The 22,837-nt window shown below is 45.6% G+C and overlaps 1 protein-coding gene across 1 annotated transcript in view; it reads right to left on the reverse strand.

The window, feature by feature from the left end:
- The window catches only part of LOC101796621 (urea transporter 2), a 319,983-nt gene that overhangs the window by 25,359 nt on the left and 271,787 nt on the right, over positions 1-22,837 (reverse strand). Inside the window, exons 4-13 of the mRNA XM_038170394.2 lie at positions 20,585-20,702; positions 12,451-12,642; positions 9,961-10,150; positions 9,547-9,675; positions 6,432-6,624; positions 5,429-5,576; positions 3,799-3,933; positions 3,204-3,253; positions 2,038-2,298; positions 1,530-1,544 (exon numbers count right to left, since the gene is read on the reverse strand). Coding sequence (XP_038026322.2) covers positions 1,530-1,544; positions 2,038-2,298; positions 3,204-3,253; positions 3,799-3,933; positions 5,429-5,576; positions 6,432-6,624; positions 9,547-9,675; positions 9,961-10,150; positions 12,451-12,642; positions 20,585-20,600 — 1,329 coding nt within the window. The 5' untranslated portion in view covers positions 20,601-20,702. The remainder of the gene's footprint in view (positions 1-1,529; positions 1,545-2,037; positions 2,299-3,203; positions 3,254-3,798; positions 3,934-5,428; positions 5,577-6,431; positions 6,625-9,546; positions 9,676-9,960; positions 10,151-12,450; positions 12,643-20,584; positions 20,703-22,837) is intronic.

The raw sequence follows: 22,837 nt of genomic DNA on the forward strand, positions 1-22,837 counted from the left end.
GGGAGCCAAAGGCAAATGGATTTGCTTTTTGACTTGCTGCTGTTGGACGTCTGTCAGATCTTTCTCCCCTTAATAGAGGTAGGCAAGGTGTCAAGCTGTGGTCAGTCCCATTCCTCTAAGCAGAGCAAAAGTCTTCTGACTAACGTGTTGGGCAGGCTGCTGGGATTCTTGGTCTTTTATTAGTCTCTGAGAAGACTTGTGGCATGCAGGAATGCCAGCTGGTTCCCTTGGTGCTTTCCTGGAGGGCCTATGTATGGTTGGATTCAGAGGTCAGCCTGAGGTCTAAAATGGGATGGAGGTGTAACATAGGTGAAAGTCTGTGGGATGGAGCAGGCTCAAGAACTCATTGGGTTCCTACATTTTCAATGACAGAGTTATGCCTACTGAAATCTGGTCTTGTGCGTGTGTGAAGCTGTCCTACGCGGTGGAATCTTGAATCTGTTGTAATCCATTTGGGGGACCTAAACTTTACTGAAGTCCCTGGAATGGCCTAACCTGTTTTAAGTATGTTCAGATGCTTTTTAATAGCACCATAACTTAGTCCCTCAGGCTGAATTCAATCTTGGGTGCCTCTGCTTAGGGGATGCTTAGAGTGGCAGTTTCTGGTGCTGCTAACTTTATAAAGTTTATAAAGACACAGACATCCCCTTGGGCAGGGCTCAGGCCCACCTTTTTTAAAAAAGGTTCAAGTTAGAGCTCGGCTCCTATCTGTTTGCTCAGAGAGCCTCAAATAAATCTGCAAAACAGCCCAACATCAAGAGGCCGAAGGGACAACAATCTAATCTGAACATTGTGTGGTGTCTCTCCGGATTTTAACCTTAAATCTTCAAGTTCATTTGGGTCCATGATTTTTAAACTGATCGTATGAAGTGGCTTTAGATGAGGAAGCCTTTCTGGTAGGCTTTTTTTTTCAGTGGCTTTGGAAAAGGTTCTCAAGGATAGTACTCTTTTGGTTAATTAGCCCTTCCCTGTTATAAGGACTTAGAGGAAGCATAGAGTGGCAATATTCTTTTACTTTATGCCTGCCAGAAACCACTCCTCTGAGTGTCACGGCACCAAGGTCCTCCTCAGTTTCCCATGACTAACTATGGTGGTGTTTCATGAGGTTTCTCTGGGACAGCCCAGATACTGAAGACCCATGTGAAGATCCCAGGCCAAGCCTCAACAGACACCAAGAGCAGACTTGGACTTGTTCACTGCTTGTGATTTAATGCAACAATTTCCCTAAGAAAGGGAGAGAAAGGACTCTGGTAATTGCTGCCAACAGTAAATGTTTATATCATTCTTTATATAAAGGCTCCTATTTCCCACCAGATGCATGTGGGGATTCAGATCTGCTATCCTGCAGACTGCAGGAGATAGATCTTGCAAGACAGACAATGATGCAAGGAAAAGAAAAACATTTGATCATTGCTAGCTAGTCACTTTTCCAGTACGATTAAAGCACGTATATTTAGACCTTCATTGTCTTGGAGCTTAATGAGGAGTCAGAAGATGCAGCAAAAATAGTACACACTGTAAGAATTTACCTGTGTGTGCTGTAGCTGTTAAGAGGGATTAAGAGGATTAGACATTGATGAGACACAAGGAAGTAAGAGATCAGTCTGTTTATTCCACTTTCAGATGTACATGTTCTTAATTTAAAGTGCAGCACTTGATTTCTTACATTATTTATTATTATTATTAGATGCCACGTCTCGTCTCAGCATATTTATTTTTTTAAATTACATATCCAAGATTAAATGCAGCCTCTTGCCAGTGTTTATGTTCTTCTGCCTATTCTTATAATTATTGTTGATAAGAGGTGGCTTTCAAGTTAATAACATGTGGATTGATAAGGCAGCTGTTATTATGTTACCTGAGTGCTTTTTGGAAAGCTTAGCTTAAGGGCAAATCGTGTTTCCTCCAGCATACAGTGCCAAATCCCTGGCTCACAGACCACTGCCAAAGGTGGTGTTTGTAGCTGCAGAGTGCTTGGCTAGCATCTGACAAACTGCCCTGATACTGCTTGCTCTTGGACATTGGAAATCAGTAAGCACGGCTGTTTTTGGGGGTGCACAGGGGGGTGCCTCCTGTGCTTATTTTAGAGCCACACGAAGGTTTCTGCTCCTTTCGTTTCTGCTCTTCTCTTCTGCTCTCTGATGCTCTTCTCATCATTCTCAGGTAGTAGATCCGGTTGGCTTCTGGGTAGGTGACTTTGCAGAGGGGGATTTTGTAGAGGGCTGGGTTGTCTGAAGTTATCATCAAGAAGAGAAGTGCAGAGAAGCAAAAAGGCCAGGTACAGAGTGGCAGTCCGAGCTGGGAGGGGACAGGACAGACAGGTGCACTTTGAAACCTTTCACCATCCTGTCAAATACCATGTTCTGAGAGTACTACTCACAAACATTCACAGTCAGTGCCCATGCGTTCCTGGCATTGTGTCCAACCCTCAGTCCTGCACTGTGCTCTCACCTCCTGACCTGGCTTGGAGTTTGCCAAAACCGAGGTCACAAGAAAAGAAATAGGTGTCCTTTTCCCTGATGCATCCCCAAACCAGGTGTGGTTAACAAAGCAACCCCTCTGCGTGGACCTACGCTCTGCTGAGAAGGTGCCAGATGAGTACATTTAATGCATTTAAGCTGCTAGTTCTTTTTTTTTCCTTGTAAGTTACTAAATCAATTTTATTAAAATATGGTTTTGCTTTAGTCTCTCAGATCTTCAAGAAGAAACAAAACATGGCTGTTCTGGCTTCATCTCTTTCTTGAGCTGTCCAGATACAATCAGTTTATGTTTAAGAGAGCAGTGGCTTTTTTATTTTCATTTTTTTAACTTGTATAGTTCTTGTTGCCAGACCAAACTTGGAGAAAAAAAATGGTGGGAGAGTGTGGAAAAAGACCTTGGAAAAAGCAAGGAAAACAGTAGACTGCTGTATTTGTTTAAAAATGCTGCCTGTAACTAAATCTTGCATCTCAAACTACAAGCTGTTTCTGGAATTCACATACATACGCACACTCCCACTCCAAAGTTTTTTGAAATCATATTTGCAGCTGTAGTCTGCAGGTGCACTGTTAACTGTTGTGAAATCTATAAAAGACCTGGTGCTGGCTGCAGCATTCTCACTTCAATGCTGTCAGAACTGACAATTTGGAGGAACTTCCTTGGCTTTATATAATGATAAAATCAAGAGTACAGTTAAACAAAACCCCCAAAATAACTAAACTTACCACAGATAGGGCATTAGTAAAAGCTGCTCCAGAGTAGGCACAGAATAATGCTGAGGAAAGAAAACCAAAGACAGCTCAAGATGAGGAAAGTCTTGCTCATCTTTCCAAAGAAATTATCAGAAATATTAAAGTGTCCAAATGCACGGAAATGATCCTCCCAGCTACCTGATGTGAGGTTTAATGTTAGAATTCAACAATTAGTTAAAATTTTTGATTTTGAACTGAATTTGTGCAGTAGCTCTCTATTTATGATGCATTTCCTATAAGGATAAATGAAATGGCTGATTCTATGAATCTGCTGAGTTTTGAATTTGTTAGGCTTCTGCTCATGGCAGAGCTGTGCTTTCACAAACCCTGCTGCTTCTGCCCCTTCTAGATGTTTCTGTGCTATCAGTATCTAAAGACCCTTCCTTCCGCACTTGACTTGCAACCACTTGTGACTAATATCTGATGCCATCACTGAAATAACTCTTGCACAGTGACATATTTTGCAGCAAACAAAACATGGAGTCCACAGTTGACTCCAAGCCTGTATTGTTCATAGACTGTGTGGCTGCATCAATTTTTGGCTCCCCTTAATGTAAAAGATACATACCACAAGCAAGTGCCAGCAAGTGAGTCTGCCAGGTCAGGGCATAGAACATGCCTCCAATCGCAATGCATGCAAGAGCGCAGTTGTAATTGTGTAAGCCAAGGTAGATGCTGTCAAAGGGTGTTGCGATGCTCAGAGCTGCAAGACAAAAAAGCAGGGTGTTGAGGTCAGGTATGACAAGTATCTGCAGGAAGATCCGTGACTTGCGGGGAACCCAATCCCCCTTCCCTATGATATCCAGACATTTAACTGGGTTCACAGTTGCATGACAACCATGTGCAGAAAAAAGGTGAAATAAAATGAAGTTTATGATTTTGGTGCTATGATGATGTCCTTGGGGTTGGTGTTTGAGTCAGTCAGAAAGGTTTCTTTCAGAAAAACTTCCTGCTTATGCCCTGAGTGTGTTGTGGTTAGTCCCCCAGATCTCCAGATGGAGGATCTAGCCAGAGTGCACGAGGGGTTTCTGGCTTAGCTTTACTGCTTGCAGAAATCTGTGCTCACATATATTGTTTAAAGCTCGTGCATACCCTGAGCTTCAGTATTGGAGGAACAGCTGAGTGTTTTTTTTTTTTTTTTTGTGGGAGGAAGCAGAATTTTCCATCTTTTCCGAGTGACCTTTGCTAAAATACTAAATGTGGCCACTCCATCATTGCTGTGGAAATTCTCCAGTCGGGTGGGAGCTGAGGGTCTGCTCCAAACCTGATGTCATAGGTACTTCTACAGGCTTCAGGTGTACCAATAAAAAGGATAGCACAATATGTAGTACACAGGCCACCTTATTTTTAAGATCAAGACATTTCCTGCTATAATGCCCTCATTCGTCTTCTGTTCCTTTTCACCACACTTACTCCCACAGACTTTCCCCTGACCTTTCTCTTCTAGATTAAATGTCAGATCTGTACCCAACTTGCCAAATGCTCTTAACTGTACAAATTGTGGATAGTTTTGTTTAAAAAGACAAATGCAAGGCAGATGACATCTTGTATAAAGCTTTTCAGAGCAGAAATCAGAACTTAATGTTGCATGTCTGCACCTTTTTTTAGAGGTACTTGCCTCAGACCACACTTATTTCATCATAATTTTTTTAAACTAAAATTGCTCTGATTGCATTGATCTTGTCTGTCTTAGCTTAAGACTGTTTCCCAGAGACAGGCTATTTTGGGCAGCATTCATTGAGCTGCTTTTACAAATCTGCAGCAAGGTAGAATGAACTCTATAGTAGAAAAGTCTGTTTGTTCTCATTGACTGGTTAGCTCTGAGGCAGATCTTTGCTCGTGGTTGTAATTTAACATACTTCTGGTGGCAAGAGATCAATGAAATTATTTCTTTTTTTTTTTTTTTTTTTTTTTTAAATCATCATCTCCATGGGATTCATCAAGGTGGAACAAATACCTGCCTGAATTACAAATCTATTACCAAATTCAGAGCTTAAAGAAAGTATGTTTCTGTTCTTGCCTTCACCATGTTGAGTGACCTTCAGTAAGACCTTTGGAATTTAGAGAGACTTTCAAGGATAGGAGTGTATTCCCAAGTATATCTAAGCCCATTCATCTATTAAGTCTGGACAGAATCTCCTGACATCTTGGGTTAAGGTACTCTAGTTACAAAAATGACTTTGGTAAATATTTCTTACCTGCGAACATCCCCACTGCAGATCCAATTGCAGCATGCAAGCAAATAAGTGGGGAGGAGATAAGTAGAGCAACAAGGAAGATACCTCCAGTCCAGGGGTTTTCGCAGCCATACACTTGCCCAACACCGACTGGGATGGATTGCAAGAGCTGCAGCAGCCAGCAGAAAAGGGCATGTTATTCTAACTCTGAGGACACAACAGTTATTTCATCCAAGCTAATGTTTAGAAAGGAAAGGAAACAATCCTGGCTCTGAGTGAGGCTGCTGGGTAAATGTGAGTATTTTGTCCTTCAGTGTGAATTACTTCACTGTTTGGTCTGAACTTCCTCAAGTTAAAGATGGACTTTTGCTTCTTCTGGGATGGTAATGTGGTAATATGTGTGAACAACAAACACACAGGGTGTGTTGGGGGTGCCTTTAGTGGAAGAGAAACAGTAAGCTTCCTAGGCAGCAATACTGTGGTGGGGTTGATTTATTATATTTTATGAAATATACCAGTTATCTTTATGTTTCTTTGTGAAGGTGAATGTAACAAAACCTTTTCCAGTGCTAGATCTGGCCTGTGGGGATTGGTTGTAAATGAATTTCTGTCCCTTTGATATCATGATGTTTATTCCCTCTTTTGATATTGTCATTGACTGTCCTGCTGACATCCCTTTAAACACATCTGGGCAGTGGGATTGAATATCGAGATGTACTTCTGTATCAAGAGTACTCGAGCCATGTTTTAGGGCAGTCTAGCTTTAGGTGGAGTGAGAAGATCAGGATCTTTCTTCCCTCAGCCTTGATCACCCTTTCTGCTGGGTCAGCCAGGACTGTCCCTGGGGCTTTTAGGGCACTGTCTTCTATGAAATGAACTGAGCCAAGACATTTATCTGTGAATTGCTACAGGCTGTACATATCATATGCCCATTCTGACCTATTCAAAATTGTTATCCAGCGCTGAATGTCTTCATGTGCACATTTTTAATGAAATATCGTAAACTAGTTGGGAAGAAACTTACCAGAGGCACATTGATTGCAGTCCAGGTAATATTGGGCACTGATGCTACAGGCTTGATGAGGGTTGTAGGGAAGAAGAGGTTGTAGTGTCCTGTGGCTGCCAAGTACAAAGTCACTGCAATATTGAAGGGCAGAGTGAAAACGGGAAGGTCCCATTTACTGAAGATGGATCCCAATGCACTGGTAAGGACTGGACTGAGTACAAAAGAAGAAAAGAAACAAGTATAGCTTGTTCATAATAGTTAAAGTGGTGAAACATCCTACTACTTCGGTCATAAGCTCTTGTAAACACAAGCGTTTTAGAAACTTTGGGTAGTTTCATGTTCTAGACAGTATCAGATCAAAAGTTAGAGAATGATGTTTGTCTTTTTACAGCAATTATCACATCCAATTATTGGATATAAGGGTACGTATAGTGTGAGGCTGTTTATTTGTTGAAGGAAAAAAACGTCTGACAAAAATGGGATAGTGGGGGGGTGGCGGATGAAAGGGAAAGGGAACAACCACTCAGACAGGTCCTGATCAATCAGTGGAAATAGACTCTGACCAGATACCTGTACAGACTGATAAGGAAAGAGATGGAATATGGTAATGTTGATTCAAGCAAGGTTGCCTGACTGAGGATTTTTAAATTGGGCTAATAATAAAAATTAGAGGCAACTATAATCAGAATGCTGAGACAAGGACCCGACAAAGTAAAATGGAGACAATGACCAGAAACAAACCTCAAAGTCACACAGGTTTATGGGCTTGCAAACTAGAGGCCTGCTTCCAGGAAGATAAAGCTGGACTTTGCAGCTGATAAGAGGGACCCAGACTGGGAGGGTGCATAAACTGGGTGCCATGGGGAGGTGCAGGGGAAGGGCAGCAGGAGGATCAAAGAGGAGTTGGTAGAAAGAGTAGGGAAGGGCTAGTTGTGTATAAAATGGGGCAGTCAGTACGCTTGTCTGCTTGAACCCTGTGCCTGGTCACTGCAGTTTGTCCCATGCTCTTGTGTTTTCTCATTAAACCTTTTCTCAACTCTCTCTGTGTGTGTTCACACTCCCTCCCATGTGTGTGTGTGTCCCACAGGGTGGGACCTGTGTGTGTGTGAGGGAATTTAGTGCCAGCTGCTGGAGCCAGGCTGTGGGGTGTAGGCCTAGGGCTGTGGTGCTAGCTCTGGGAACCAGCAGGGCCCTGCCATCAGCTGCTGGAGGAGTGGGGTCTTCTCCTCCCAGCCCCGGATGGGAGCAGTGCGTGCTCCCAAACCAGCTGCTGGGGGACCAGCATGAGGGAAGAATGAGGGCTGGAGCAGGACCGTGGATCACAGCCCCTGTGCCTGAGGCTGGCTGCTGGCACTAAATTAACTCGCAAACCCATGTGTGCCTGGGGTATGTGCCCAGCTTTGCTACCAGCTGGGTCTGCAAAGGGGAAAGCGGCAGCCGCGTCTCCTGGCTTGGGCAGAGGCCCTGGATCCCAGGCACCAGTCTGGGCCCCAGCAGCTGGAGGAGTCAGCCATGGTCTGCACCTTGCTTAACAACAGGTGGTAAAAACGCCATTCTGTCCTCTCAGGAAAGTTGGCTAGTGTATGGGTGCTCTGCTAGTTATGCCAGGCTCAGAGAGACAATAAAGAAATGCATCCAGAACTGTATGTAGGCCTGCAGGGAAGAAGGTGATCTGGCTTCTACTCCTGTAGAGAAATGTAGCAAGAAACAGAAGAGCAGATTTTGGGGAATACCACAGGAACAGCCATGGAAAACTGGTTGGTGAAAAAAGCTCCAGTCTTGAGGAGACAAGAGAGAAGAAGGAATTATATAAGTTGCATTTTGTGTGTTCAAATGGTTTGGGGAATACCAGAAGTGGTAAGACAGTTCTGGAAGAGGAATAAAGCAGGAGAGGTGATCAAGCAGGATGGAAAATCTTCATTAAGAGATGTAAAATATTAAAAACAAACACAAAATAAAAACACACACACAAAGGAAAAACAAAACAAAAAAAATCCCACTACCACCACCACCACCACCAAAAAAAAAAAAAAGTATTTGGCATTTCAAAAGCAACAGCTTGTGTCCTGTTGTGTAGATGCTATCAGTGGAAAAATGCTTTGTTCTCATTTTATATTCTCAGATGAAGCCTATTCTTTTATGACAAATTTGGTTTCCAGAGCAGTTACAGATTTCCTTGTCACTGTGGAAAAGAAAAAACACCACTTCAGTGAAAACAGTGTCCTAATTTCTGTGTTGAAATACAAAGCTTCTGCCAGTTATACATCTTGTCAGGAAGAAAGAAACAATTAAAGAAATGCTGACTTCCAAAGCTGAAATACAAAGTACCAGTTGAAAAAAATCACTGAAATGTTTAATTTTAAAGTCTTTCAGCTCTCCCCTCAAGTCCCCGAACTAGAAGAATAAGGAAAATTTTGAATAAAAAGCCTCAGGGAATTCTGGCAGGCAAGACAGACTAAACATTCTTGCAACATGTTCTGGGTTTTGAGAGGGTGTCACAAAATGACCTTCGCTGAGAGTGACTAATGAAATAAAATATTGAAAAATCTGATTTTAAAAGCAGTGAAATGCAATAATGATTTGTGTCTTATCACTAGCAGTGATTAAAATGTGACTCAAATTAATTTCAGTCGAAGCTGTTAAGCAGATTCTGCAGTGCCGTTAAGGTCTGTATTTAGCATTGGTAACTAATCCTGAAAGGACATTGTCTGGCATTCAGAGCTACTTGGAGGAATTAATTTTGCTCATGACTGGTTGCGGATCTGAACGGGGAAGATTGAATTCAGCCTGAGGGAGAGCTCCAGGTCAGTTCAGTGCCTGGGTAAAGGAGGACAGTTGGGGTGCTGAGCGCAGTGACACCTGCCCTGAATGTGGTCTGCTGATGAGGGCCATTTGCAGAGTGTTGAAGTAGAGCTGCTTTATCCTTCTGCTGTGATTAGCTTTGTCAGTGCACTCGGCCTTCTACCAAGGTGTTTGACAAGCTCTGTGCATCAATGAATGCCCTTTCCAGCACTGCTGTGGCTGGAGCTACTGATGTAGGAGACTGGGCAGAGGGGACTTGCAATGTCTTTAAGATGCACATAGCAGGATTCCTCATTCTCTGAGAATTGTCCCTAGCAGAAGGGATGCTTACCAGGCCATGGATGTAACTGCCACAGGAGGAAGAAGCCACCAGTAGTAGTCCCCTTTGTCAGAGTAGACAGCCATGAGCAGTCCCACCAAGATCCCGTTATAGCCATGCTGCCCGGCTGCAATGGCTGATCTGTGATGGAAAGAAACGTTTGCAAGGCAGAAGGTGACGTGTCACAGAGACCCAAAGAAATACAACTTAAAAATGCCCTCCTTCTGGAAAAAGGACTGTAGGGAGAGGATGGAAAAAATGCTGGATTGGTGTGCAGAGGGAGGAGGCAGTTTGGAGCCCATTGAACCGTGATGACCCACAAGGGAAGCTGGTCTGCTGGTTCTGATACACCTGAACGTGAGGCTGTGACCCCTCAGCAGGTTCCTGACACCATAATGATCATCCCAGCCACGAGCTTCCACCTACCTGTCCTGGCTGAGGGCCAGTGCTGTTAACGTTGACACAACTGATCCAGCGCAGCCCGTGAGCATCCACCAGGGCTTCTGGATGAAAAGCCCCACTAAAATGAACAGCCCGCTGAGGGGGTTGTTGACAAACATCACCTGGGAGGTGCCTCGCAAGATCCAGTCCACCAGCTGAACCATTAGGGGCTTATCTGGAGGAGATCAAATAAAATTGCTGGTGATAAGGCAGCATTTCAGCAGGGCCTCTTCAAAGCACACTCAGCTCTACAGTTGCTTTCTGGCCACAGAACAGAGGCGAAGTATCAACAGGACTGTAAAAATGGTCTCTGATTTATTGCTGTCTGAGCATATTTTGCATCTGGCACTTGAAAAGCTAACAGGGGTGGACTGGGCACTGCTATAAAGTCCATGGAGGGATCCATAAAAAGTGGTTTATTTATGGTGGTCAAAAAAATAGTCTTTCTTGCACAGTAGGTTGCATAAGATTCTGCTATAAATGTAACAAGGAGATAGACCCTTTTCTATGTATAATTCAGACAGAGAGGGACTTAGGCAAAGGCTGAAAGCAATCTGTGTGGGGATAGGGAAATATAAATAGAAACACTTCTGCTGTTTTAGGGAGAGAGTTGGCAATCCATGATATGGAGGCACACTATATACAGGAGATGGGATCAAACTCACGAAGTTTAAAAATATTATATATAAAAGTACTTTGGGAAGTGAAGAACCTGAGTGAAGACAACAGTTACTATAGCTCAGACTGTCCTCAGAGAAAAGAGGCATTTCCAAAGCACAAAGGGCCACTGCTCTTCAGGGAAGCCTACTGGACAGAGCAAATGGACCCCGAGCTTGAGTGCCTCAGGTGAGTGCAGGGGCAGGTGGGATGTGCGTGGCTGCCTGAGCGTATCTCAGCACGGTGCTCCTAGTGATCTCCGTGGGCAGAGGAGGGTCTTGCAGCACTGCAGGAGCTCTGTTGCTGGCTTTTCTATTGTAAATGGACCCGAGGGCTTTTGCTGCCAAGTTTGAGGGAGAGGTGTAAATGGCATTGTGCTGCTGTGTGTTAATAAGCATGGTGTAAGGAGAAGATACGAAAAAGACGGTGTGCTTGCATGTACAAGATGTTCTTAAAAGGTGTATATACATTTTTAATCTTTGTAAATATTTAAAATTAATTGTTTCTCAGTTTACATTGTTAGTTAGGCACAGTGCAAAGTACCAGGCTACTTCTTGAACCCGGGCAAAATCTTTTTTCCTAATAGCTTTCTCTCACCCCCTTTTCCACTTCCCTTCTCTGTTGTATTTATATTTGAGTCTCAAGACCCGTTTTCCAAGGAGAGAAGCTTAAATAGAGGATCTCTGAAGTGCTGGGTACCACCCTGTATCTCTTCAGCATCCCTGGGAGAGCCCTCCCAAAAGGCTGGAGTGTGACTTAAGGGATGGCTCTGCAGGCATCCCTCGGGCGGTGTGTTGATGTGGAGCCAAGCAGTTATAACCAGGAGTGAATGAGCTCCTTAGAGAAAAGTGATTGGGCTCGTTTGGGAATTCTTACTAAAATTCACTGTTGTGCTATGAAATTTATCAGCAGTGTTCTTGGTGTTAGACACCAGTATTAATAGTATTGAAATATGGTTACACTGTGCAGGGGTAGGAAGCTTTTCGGGACACTGAATAATAAAAGTGTTCTGCCAAGCACAGGCCACTGGAGAAAACAAAGAGGGGATGTTTTCCCGTGGCTGGGGACTGTGCTGAGCCCCCTGCATGGAGGCATCTCAGCCCACCTCCTCCACCAAGGATGGCCACCGCGCAGCCCAGCAGGCTGCACACAGCTGTCTCTTATTCTTTCCCCTTGCAGGAGTCGTGCTGCTAATGAACCTAGTCCTGACAGAGGACCCACAGTCTTGCATAGCCTCCCAGAGCCCCTAATCCCCAATAATTCTGGGTAACACAGACCATCTGCTCATGTATTGTTCCTGCCCGGACAGTAAACCTTTTGAGATCAGGACTTGCTTTGTACTTTATCAGAACAAAACACCCGCAGTGCTTACTGCTCCCCGAAGAATGGTTATACAAGAGCCTTTGCCCGCACATGCAGGAGCCAAGTCCCCACTGCCAGCCCACACGTGGCTGAGGAGATGGCTGCTGATCTAAAGCACTTACAAATGAGACCAAACTCCCAGCCCTGACGTGTGATTCTGGGCACCGCCGCCAGGAACATGATGCTAATGACATAACTGATTAAGTGTAAAAGACATCTTCTTGCCTGTGCTGAATTGTGTGCAGCCATGGTAATGGCAAGAGCATGCAGTGAGATTCCTTTCGTGAGAATAGAGTAATTTGGGCTAAAAGGACAGAAGTTGGCAGTGAGATTGAGCCATGCCTCCCCAGAAGCTGAAACAGCCCCTCGCCTTGTGCCCCAGCCCTATTAGTGCTAGTGGTGACATAGCTGCTCCAGCTCACTCCTTGAGAGCCCCAAACACATCCCCATGCTTACTTTTCATCCACTCTCCATATTCTTTCATTTCTCCCGTGAGATACTTGAAGACTCGGTGGATTTGCTTTCCGTTCTTCCCCAGCAGGTCCTGGGTTCGTGGCTTCTGCTCTGCGTACAAATTCCTCTCGCCTGGACTCCCAGTCACTACAATTTCTCCGAGCTCCATCTCCTTTGGGTGGTGAAAAGAAGGAACTGTAAATCAAAAAGTTTGAGTGTTAAAAAACCCCTTGGGTTGTGCTCTGGCAACTTTCTGCTGTAGGTTAGAGCCCCTTGGCGATATCCTTTTTTCAAAGATGGGACATTTCATGGAAGACACCTGCCTGAACCCATGCTGGGAGCAGCATGAGCTGCCACCTGGCACAGCGGGTACCTGCTGTGGTTGTCTTCTCCTGGGGATGAGGACCAGGAAATGACCCAGTGCTGCCGTGGAGCTGTGGCACAGAGTTGTGAGGTGGCAGAGTGGATATGGAGCATCTCACCCTGATATGTGACAGGTTGGACAGTGGACATGGTGCCCGAAAAGTTACCAAGCAGTGCCTGCCTGCTGGCCAGAGCTGCCTGACCTGCTGGAGGGAAGCAACATGAGTTGCCAGTGAGGTAGCAGGCAGCAGGAGACAAGAAAATAAATACAGTGCCTGAGCTCCTCCTGGTGTTTTGATTTGGAACTGTTGCACGGCACGGCAAATATACAGCCTTGCCATGCTCCCCATCCCACATCTGCCTTTGATAGACCACCACGAGCAAACTGGGGCAGCATCAAAGAGTTATGCAGAAATTGGTGTCCAGCGTGGCTCTGCACAAAGACAAGCATCAAAGCTCCGGGCTGTAGGCTCTTTAATTAGCCGGTGAGCATCCAGGCGAGATTATGTGTTTATTAAACTCCCAAATAACATTTGCAGGGCTCTGTTCATTAAAAAGGCCGTTCAGATATAAACGCTTAAGAGAAAATACACCGCGCCCCACTGAGCTACACTGCAGGTGACACCTTCCTAGCTGTGTTTGTGGGTTTCGAGGGGTTCACCGAGAGCCTTCCCCGCGTTTTGTGGAATACGGGCACCACCTTCTGGTGGGATATGTTTTTTTTTTTTGGGAGCTCAGGCAGGCTAGTGCGCAAAGAAAGCAGGCTGGGAGGGATGCCTGGCTGAGGGGCGGCTGTTTTTTCTGGGAGATGGGAAAAGGCTCCGTGGCTCTGCATGCCCTGGGAAGAAAATCCTTGACCACCAGAAGGCGTTTTCCCTTCACCCCGGGCATCACGATGCTAAATGCAGCTCTGGAAACGTCAGGCAGTGCTTGCTGCCTTGTGCTTTGGCTCTCTCTGCCGGCAGCTCGTCCCTACCGCACACGGCTCTTCGCAGTGCCCTTCGAGCACCACCAGCACCGGCTGGGGCCGGGCGCGCTGGGCAGGCGGTGTAGCTACCTGTAGCCGTCAAAGCTGAGCCTAACAGCACTGCTTGCTTGATCCTGAGGGTGAGGAGGATTGTAGAAAGGTATTTGGAGCATCTCTTCGGATCGCCAAGTCACAGGGATGTGTCGCTAAAGCAAGGGTAGTGGCCCTTTTCACAGAATCACAGAATCACAGAATCTCTAGGTTGGAAGAGACCTCAAGATCATCGAGTCCAACCTCTGACCTAACACTAACAGTCCCCACTAAACCATATCCCTAAGTTCTACATCTAAACGTCTTTTGAAGACTTCCAGGGATGGTGACTCAACCACCTCCCTGGGCAGCCTGTTCCAATGTCTAACAACCCTTTCAGTAAAGAAATTCTTCCTAACATCTAACCTAAAACTCCCCTGGCGCAACTTTAGCCCATTCCCCCTCGTCCTGTCACCAGGCACATGGGAGAACAGGCCAACCCCCATCTCGCTAGAGCCTCCTTTAATATACTTATACAGAGTGATAAGGTCACCCCTGAGCCTCCTTTTCTCTAGGCTGAACAAGCCCAGCTCCTTCAGCCGCTCCTCATAGGACTTGCTCTCCAGGCCCCTCACCAGCTTCGTCGCCCTTCTCTGGACCCGCTCAAGCACCTCGATGTCCTTCTTGTAGCGAGGGGCCCAGAACTGAACACAGTACTCGAGGTGCGGCCTCACCAGAGCCGAGTACAGGGGGACAATCACCTCCCTAGCCCTGCTGGTCACAGTGTTTCTGATACAAGCCAGGATGCCGTTGGCCTTCTTGGCCACCTGAGCACACTGCTGGCTCATATTCAGCCGACTGTCCACCATCACTCCCAGGTCCTTCTCTGCCTGGCAGCTCTCCAGCCATTCCTCTCCCAGCCTGTAGCTCTTCTTGGGGTTATTGCGCCCCAGGTGCAGGACCCGGCACTTGGCCTTGTTAAACTTCATACAGTTGACCTCAGCCCATCGGTGCAGCCTATCCAGATCCTCCTGCAGAGCCTTCCTACCCTCAAGCAGATCGACACACGCACCTAGCTTGGTGTCATCTGCAAACTTACTGCAAACTTTGCTGCAAACGATGTCTGTGATCAGCAACAGAGTGCAGCTGTAACCAGCAGGGAGAGTAAGTGCTGAGTAGTTGCCTGTCTTCTTGGCACCTGAATGGCTCATGGCCATTTTAAACCTTACCACAAAAAATACAGTTGGGTTTTACAAAGGGGAAATGTCCCTGCAGAGCTTCTAAAGTCGGGATTTACGGGACTGCGTTGCTCAGCTCCCCCTGAAATTGAGATATGGGGCCTGTATATGTCTTAAAATTCCTGCCCTCTCTCACACAGTTTAACTAGTAGGGGTTAAGTGCAAAGCAGTCGCGTGAGAGCCTTTTGCCATCGGTACAGAGAGAGGCTAGTACCCCGGGAGAGCGATTCATGTCACTTTTGTCATGTGCCTGTATTAGCTGTGGATAAAGGGGTGCCTCTCTCTTTCCGCTGGCTGTAGAGGGAGCCTGGCTGCTGAGCTTTGAGGGCTATTTTTAGGTGAGCGAAATTCCAGCCTAAGAGCTTTTGCCAAGGTCAACCTTAAAGTTTATGGAAGAGGGATCTGGAGTCCCAGGCTAGTGCTTTAAATCACTGAACCATCTGTAACAGGCCTGTAATCTGCATCGAGAAGGGCACCCGAGCTGAGGGGCTAAGAAAAGTTATGGTCTCATGATTCCTGTTTGCTGTCGCCCTGTGGATCAGAAGGGAATTAAATCTCTGTTTGCAAGGAGCACGCTCACCCACCTCAGCTGGGGAGGCAACCCGGGATGTGACTGGAGGAGATGCCTGAAGAATTACCAACTTTCTGGGGAAGAAAATGATACCAAAAAGAGATGGGGATGCTGAAACCCTCCACACTGGCACAGCAGTGACCCTTAAGGCTTTGTAGCAGAGCAGCCTGAGGCGCTGCAAGCAGCTAGAGGAGATTCTGGAGGGCTGGGATGGGCACAGGGATCCCTGCAGCAGTCACCCTGGAAAAATACATTTCTTTGCAGTGAGCACCTGTCAGTCGGCAGGCGTGTGCTCAGTGGTACAGGCTCCAGGAATAATAGAGAAATCATTTGAACAATTAGCTAATTAGGGCTAATGAGAGCCTGAATCACTTATGGCACACCTAGGGCTGATGGGGAATTCCTTGAGAAAAGGGCCTTTTGTCAGCAAACAGTGATTCATCACTGGTAATGAGCTATCCTGCATGTAGGAACATTTGTCAGGCTGCAGGGTAGTGCATGGTGCTTGGGGCTCATCTCTGGACCTTCCTGTGCCCAATCATTCCCAAGTAGACTGCTGTTAGAGCATGCTTTTGGGGTGCAAGGTAAAGATAGCACAGCTCTTTGTATTTTTAAGCCTCCTAGAGAAAGCACTGGGTTTCTCCTTGGCTTTTTGTTACTGGAGTAAACATTAGTGGCGTAGCACCCTCACACATCCTGCAGAGATCTGGCTCCATAAGCAAATAACAGTACGAGGGGGCTGCGAATAGTGGGACAGTGCATGACCAAGGTGTGAGTGGATACCTTCAGGATACCTGAATCCAAAGCTGGGCATTTGCTCTTTTCCTGTTTTTATGAGCCCATGCTGTAACCTCCCTCCTTGTAATGAAAATCCTGGCTTTAAAATTTCGAGGTGCTTAAACAAGTACTGGGTTAGCACATTTGCTTTCAGGATGCAAATCTTTTCTCATCATGATTTCTAGCTGTGTAATCTTGCATGGTAGAAACTTCAGTTCTTTCTAGCTTGAATCCCCTGGTGTCACCTGGCTCCGGGGTGTGGAAATTAAAGGGAGCCAGCAGGAGTGCAGGGAGGGCTGAAAGCATAGAGGTGATCAGAGAAGTGTTGACTTCAAGGGACGTGGCCTCGCAAGGGCCTTGAAAAGGAGCAGTTTGTAAAAGCATGTTGGTCTCAGAAGAAACCATAAAGAAATAGAAAAGAAAAATAGTGTACAGCTAGAGGGCAAAACTTTGGGATGGTGACAGAATGCCTGGCTGAGTCGTAATGGCTTTACCGAGCAGAGCTCTACCAGGGATCAGTGACACCGAAATGAATGAACAGAGCAGGGTATTTCAGAACAGTCATGGAAGCTGAATGCAGCCCAGTGGCAGAGGTACAAAACACCTAGACACAGACCTTTAAATAAACAAAACAATGCAAACAAACAAAGGGACCCAACAGAAACACAGCACTCAGGTAAGCTTGTTTCCCATCACAGGCATTAAATGAAGCCACTTTCCAGAGCAATTATGTCATATCTGTGCAAACATGTCTATTACATCCAGATTTAGATGCTTGGCTGTTATGATACAGTCTTGGAGTCTTTCTGTATCTTTTTTTTTTTGCTTTGTGTATTTAATAAAGCAGTACATCTCTTTACTGCTTCTTCATTTCCCCCTGTTGCAGCAGCACCTCCCAGCCTGTCCAGTGGAGGCACAGAATTTAGCTGAAGGATTGTCCTAGTGTCTTGGGTAGGCAGCCTGCTCATACCGTTCCTGTAGGGGCTGCACATACACATATATGTGTGTGACAGTGCAGAAGGAGAGCTTGACTTCCTTACCACAGGTCTACTAAGTGACCAGCCGTGGGTATCTCCAGTGTACGGGTCTGCCTCTGAGCAGCTTAGCTTTGTAGTGGGGATGAGCTGGTCAATATATGGATCTAGAGCATGGCTCATCCCCTGCCATCCTGTACAGATAAATCGTGGCATAAACTGTTGCATTTGCTGTCTGCAAAGGGAAAGACAGCTCACACAGCTGCACCGCGTATATGGAGGGAGAGGGACAACGAATCTCACCAAAGTGATTATCCCAGGGTCATCTGGGAAATTTGTAGCTGGCTGGGGTATCAACCAAGGACATGTTAATGTTTGAACTGAGCATCTAATGTATAAAGAATTTTCAAAACGCTCACTGTTTTTTTTTTTTTTAATAATAAAAGTAGTCAGACCAGGTAGATATTTTAAGATGCAAAAATCCTGTTTTCTTGCATATGGTTTCAGTTATAAAACCAGAGGGGAAAACAAATAGAGAAAATATGAAATATAAACACCGTGGCTTCTAAACAGAATGTTTTTCAAAGGTTTCCATGAGGTGTTGGCTGCTCTGCAAAGCAGACTGTAAAACAACTTTACAAGCCACATTTATTCTAAGAGCTCCACTTATTGAAGTACAATTCAAACTCTTGTTCTGCGGGCCAAGTTCCATAAATTAAACACTTGTCCAATAACACATACCTCTCCTCTTGGATCCTCTGTTTCTTTTTGGCTTTGTGTGTCTGTGTCTCTCACTCTTATTCAAAAATTCTTTGCAAATGGAAACAACAACAACAAAAAAAGGTCTGCTTGTTTTAGGAATGAATTTAAGAAATGGACCAATAAAATAAAAATAAGGAGAGGAAAAATAAAACAGGTCAACGTTTTAGTTCATCCACCTCAGACTTTCTTTCCGTTATTTTGCATCTTGGTGACGCTGATTTAGGGCCAGGGCAAAATCCACAGCGTGGAGCTGCGTGGTGTCAGACCTCTGCTGACAGGGTGCCTCAGCTCCCTGACACTGCACAGGGAGCTGGGTGTTCAGAGCAACCAGCAAAGCAACCTGGAGCTGAGACGGGGCATGGGACCTGTGCCTGCCTTTAAAGAGCCCCCAGTTTCCCTGTGATCACTTCCCAGAGGGTTATGGCCTTAGAGATTTGATTTCAAGCAGGACCAGCCATTTATTGCGAAGGAAGGGACGGGCCCGTTGTGCTGTGGCTGGCGAACTGAATGGTGGTCTGAGATGTTTTCCATCCTGTCTGACCTGGAGCAGGAGTGGGTCCATGGATGTGCCATGGAAAAACCCTGCCCCTGGGCTCCCTGGGGCTTCCCTTTCCCATTTCTCCTGCTGCTCTCTGTCATCACCCCTCTCCCAGCCTGTAACTCTTGCTGCTCTTTCTGCTCAGTGCCTTGCACCCAGGCTGTGCCCAAACCTTGCAGTTTCTTTCTGCATGATGGCTTTTGAAGTCTGATTCATCCAAGGAGCTAAAGCCCTCACCTCATCTCTCATCGTAGCACTTCTCCTTTAGCACAGCATCCATCTCTCTGGGCTTAGCAGCCATTCCTGTCCTGTTGTACCACCGTTCTCCCAACCCTCATTCTGATGTGGCCCTCTGTCCTTCTCCTTCCCATTGACCATAACCTGCATGTCTTCACTTTCAGAACCAGTTATTGCTCTTTCTCACCAGTGGAGAAAAATTAATTTCCACATCCACCTGACCTGTAATGCTTTTGCTATGAGTATTTCTAAGGATTATAGAAGTGCAGAGTGGAGGTTGGAAGGGACTTCTGGAGGTGGTGTGGTCCAACCCCTTGCTCAGGGAGGGCCACCTAAAGCCAGTTGCACAAGGCCATGTCCAAATGGATGCTCTTCTGGTAGACAAAGCTTAGATGTCCCAACAAGAGCTACTTCTGCCTGGCTGAGATACTACAACAGACAGGAATGAACAAGTGGATGAGGAAGGAAACAAGCTTTTAGGATATTTCAGTGTGGAAGAAACCAGATTTAATTCAGCTGCTACTCAAGGTGCTTTTAGGAAGTCTGTTTGTGTTGCAATGAAGTTGTAGCAGCTCTTGGGGTCAATCCTAAAGGCTTGAGATGTGGTCGTTAGGGGTGGTGATGACTTCTTAAACTCTCTCTTCTCCCATCTGCTCTGCCGCAGGAGGGCTGCCTGAGGTCAAATAAAAGTTTTCTGATATCTCCCCCTGGCTTCTGAGGTGAAGCCTGGGTGCTCTCACTCCCTGGAGCACCAAGGGCATGGTGGGGCTGGAGGATCTGTGTCTCCAACACCATCCTGTGGGGCCTAGGTGATCTTTGACCCTTGTCACTTATGTGCACACAAAACCCAAATGTGGAATATATATTTGGAAACCATTTCTATAGCAGACAGGGGTAGCTGGTGGCTAAACCTGTAAACCCTTCTGCTGGTTTCAGAAAACCTGTACAAGTCATCGGCAAAAGAACCTCATTTTGGTGTGAAATATGCTGCTGTTTTTTAGCTGAGTGAGGAAGAACCAAGCCTCTTTCCAAGAAAGCTTTGCCTGTAAATGTTTTAAGCGCAGGAACAATCACAGGGTGGCTGCTATTTCCGGGTCGATCCAGCTGAGTACTGGACTGCCTTTAACAATGCGTGGTAAACCACAGGCTGTAACGTGCTAGGTGCTGTTCACAATGAATAAAAATGTCAGAGCTTGGCCAATATTTGGTTCAAACTTGAAACAAAACACACAGCATTTTAACGGGGTAACCATAAAGACATTTCTCCATATATTTCATGTTGCTTGCTCTTTAATAGAAAGTTAGCGGGGATTTTCTTTTTTAGATAGCTACAATTTATCGTGTGTTTCCCTGGTAACTACAACACTGTGAACCTTCCCTGAAAACTCCATTGGGATTCCTGCAATGTTAGTGAGCGTAATGAATGGTAAATGTAAAGCAAACCCATTGAATCACTTTATTTTAAATTCTGGCAGAGACATAATTTCCCACAGTTCATAAACATTTACAAAAATGGAGTTTACATGTAGAAAAACAGTTGTTTTTATCACTCGGATCAAAGAACACGTTTATCTGGATGTACATGTGCATTTGCAGCCAGCGTTTGAGAAACTCGGGTGACAATCTTTAAGAAGCTTCACAGGCTAATACCGAACCTTTGAAGTCTGCAGCTTTGCTCACCTGAAAATACAGACATCACTTCTGCTCTCTGCTTTGCATGAGTCTGAAGTTTACACTTCAAAGATTACAGACGACAGGCCAAATTCCCCAAGTTGCTAGCAGCACTGGAGCTTATCGACTAGAATGAAATGGAAAAGTAGGGCAGGTTTCAGGACACAGGACTTCGCATCCACACCCACGCAGGGATTGTGCTGCTCGCGAGCCAGATGAACGGCACTTGCGCCCTGGAGAAGTGGCTCTAAGCCTTCTGAAAACACAGCGGAGGGACTCCTGTAATGCTAATGACCTCTGTATCAGACCCTAGGATGGAGGAAGCAGAGGAGCAAGAGCTGCAGATAACAACTCAGTGGCTGCCAAGGCTCCTGGCAGACCCTGGCACCGCTCCACGGCCCGGGCTTCCTTTTGTTGCAGCAGCGCTGGATGGAGTCTGGTTTCCATCTCCAGTTTTATCCCTCTGTAGTTAATAGAATGCCACTAATATAAGCGAGAAAAGGGTCATATCCATCAACCTCAGTGGAACTGCTCTGGATTCATGCTGTTTTACATAAAAGCTGTTCCTGGTGCTGTGAGCAGGTGGGGGCTTGTTTCCTACAGGGACAAACTGACTTTCCACGCGCTACTGAAGCAGCACACGTCCCGGGGCAGGTCTGCACCACCTCCAGCACTGACTGCATCTGCATGCAATGTCTGTGTTACGAGGCACACCTAGTTGCAGCCTGAGAGTGTCAAGAATGGCTGGCATTTGGGAAAGGGTTTGGAAATTTATAAATGGGGTGTTCTGCTGAGGCAGAGCAACACCCTCCTTTATAAAGACCTCCAACAAGAAAAAAAAAAAAAGATTATTTTTTAATTTTGGGGTCTTTCAGAATACTCCATTTTGCTTTAATCTTTTAAAATGCAATATATCTGTAATATCGAGTTACAAATAAAATGAAGTGTGGTTTCAAAATGAGAAACTGGAACACTAGAGGCTGACTAGCATTAGAGATTTTCAGAAGAAAATTGCTGTGTCCTGAGATTTCCACATTTCTGTGGAGTTCTTTGTTTTGTGGCTACATTTTTTTTATTTTTTATTTTTTTTTCTCCCTGGTGCTTTGTTACTGCGCTGTGAGAACTGTAATATCGTGTAACTGAAACATCAAATACCTCCCACCATCAGAAGATGTCTTTGGCATATTGTGGTGGGCAATATGTTTGTGTTCAACCAGGATGCTCAAATCACACACAGGGTTGTGACAAGGATCTAATAAGGTTGAAAGCACATGAAACCTGATTAAATGATGTTTCTAATTAGAGGCGGGTATTATTTATCAGAAATGCAAAAAGTTTTTAAATTAAATTTGGGGTCTGAGAGGGTCAGATGACAAATGCACAAATTAGTTTAATCCTAATTCTTGTATGAATGGAGCATGTGGTCTAGGAATCTAGGAACTCTGCTGCAGCAAAGCTATTAAATGAGGGATTTGTGGAGGGGGCAAAGGAAATTTTCACCCTCCCAGCTGAAATGCCAGGGAAATTGTTCATTGGGTGGGTCAAAAGATATTTTGTGAGGGCCTCCTCTGAAAGGCACTGTGGGGTACTGGGATAACCTCCCATCCCTAATACTGAAAGGAGAAAGTGGGATGTGTAACTGCTTATTTTCCTGGCATCCTTACGGGGTTTGCAGAATTCATTCAGGGGGAATCCCTGGGATGTGTGCACACTGCAGGCTGCATGGCACAGCTTGGCACACGGGTATCTTCACTGAGGGCACACCACTGAGCTTGCCCCAGTGCAAGCTGGAGCTGTGGTGGCCCCATTAATGTTCACATTTGCTTCCATTCCCATAACCTTCAGCTCTGTGTCTCTGGTTGCTGTATCTCAGCCCCAGTTCTCAGTTCTCTGCACCTTCTTGTGCTTCCTAGACCTGCACAGACATGCCTAAGTGTCTGTCATACCTAAGTGTCCTACCTAAGATACCAGGTGGATGATCTTGCCTAGGAGAACTGCTCTAGGCACTGTGATGCACATGTGCCTTGTGAGCTGGGTGGCAATAGGGACATTGCTGGCTCATGTTAAGGCCACCTGGGTTGTGTAAGTTGTTGTCTGAAGTTCAGACCTCCCAGTGGACACGTGATGTTATCTCAGGGTGCCAAACATCCTCCTGGTTGAGGACTTCAGCCAACACCAGAATGTGCCTTTTGTTTTCTGGAGACTGAGTTACGAACTTAGAAACAGGGGTATGGTTTGTGACATTCAGGGCTGCACATCCCA

Source organism: Anas platyrhynchos, chromosome Z, assembly GCF_047663525.1.
Source record: "Anas platyrhynchos isolate ZD024472 breed Pekin duck chromosome Z, IASCAAS_PekinDuck_T2T, whole genome shotgun sequence".
In the NCBI taxonomy this organism is placed as follows: domain Eukaryota; kingdom Metazoa; phylum Chordata; class Aves; order Anseriformes; family Anatidae; genus Anas; species Anas platyrhynchos.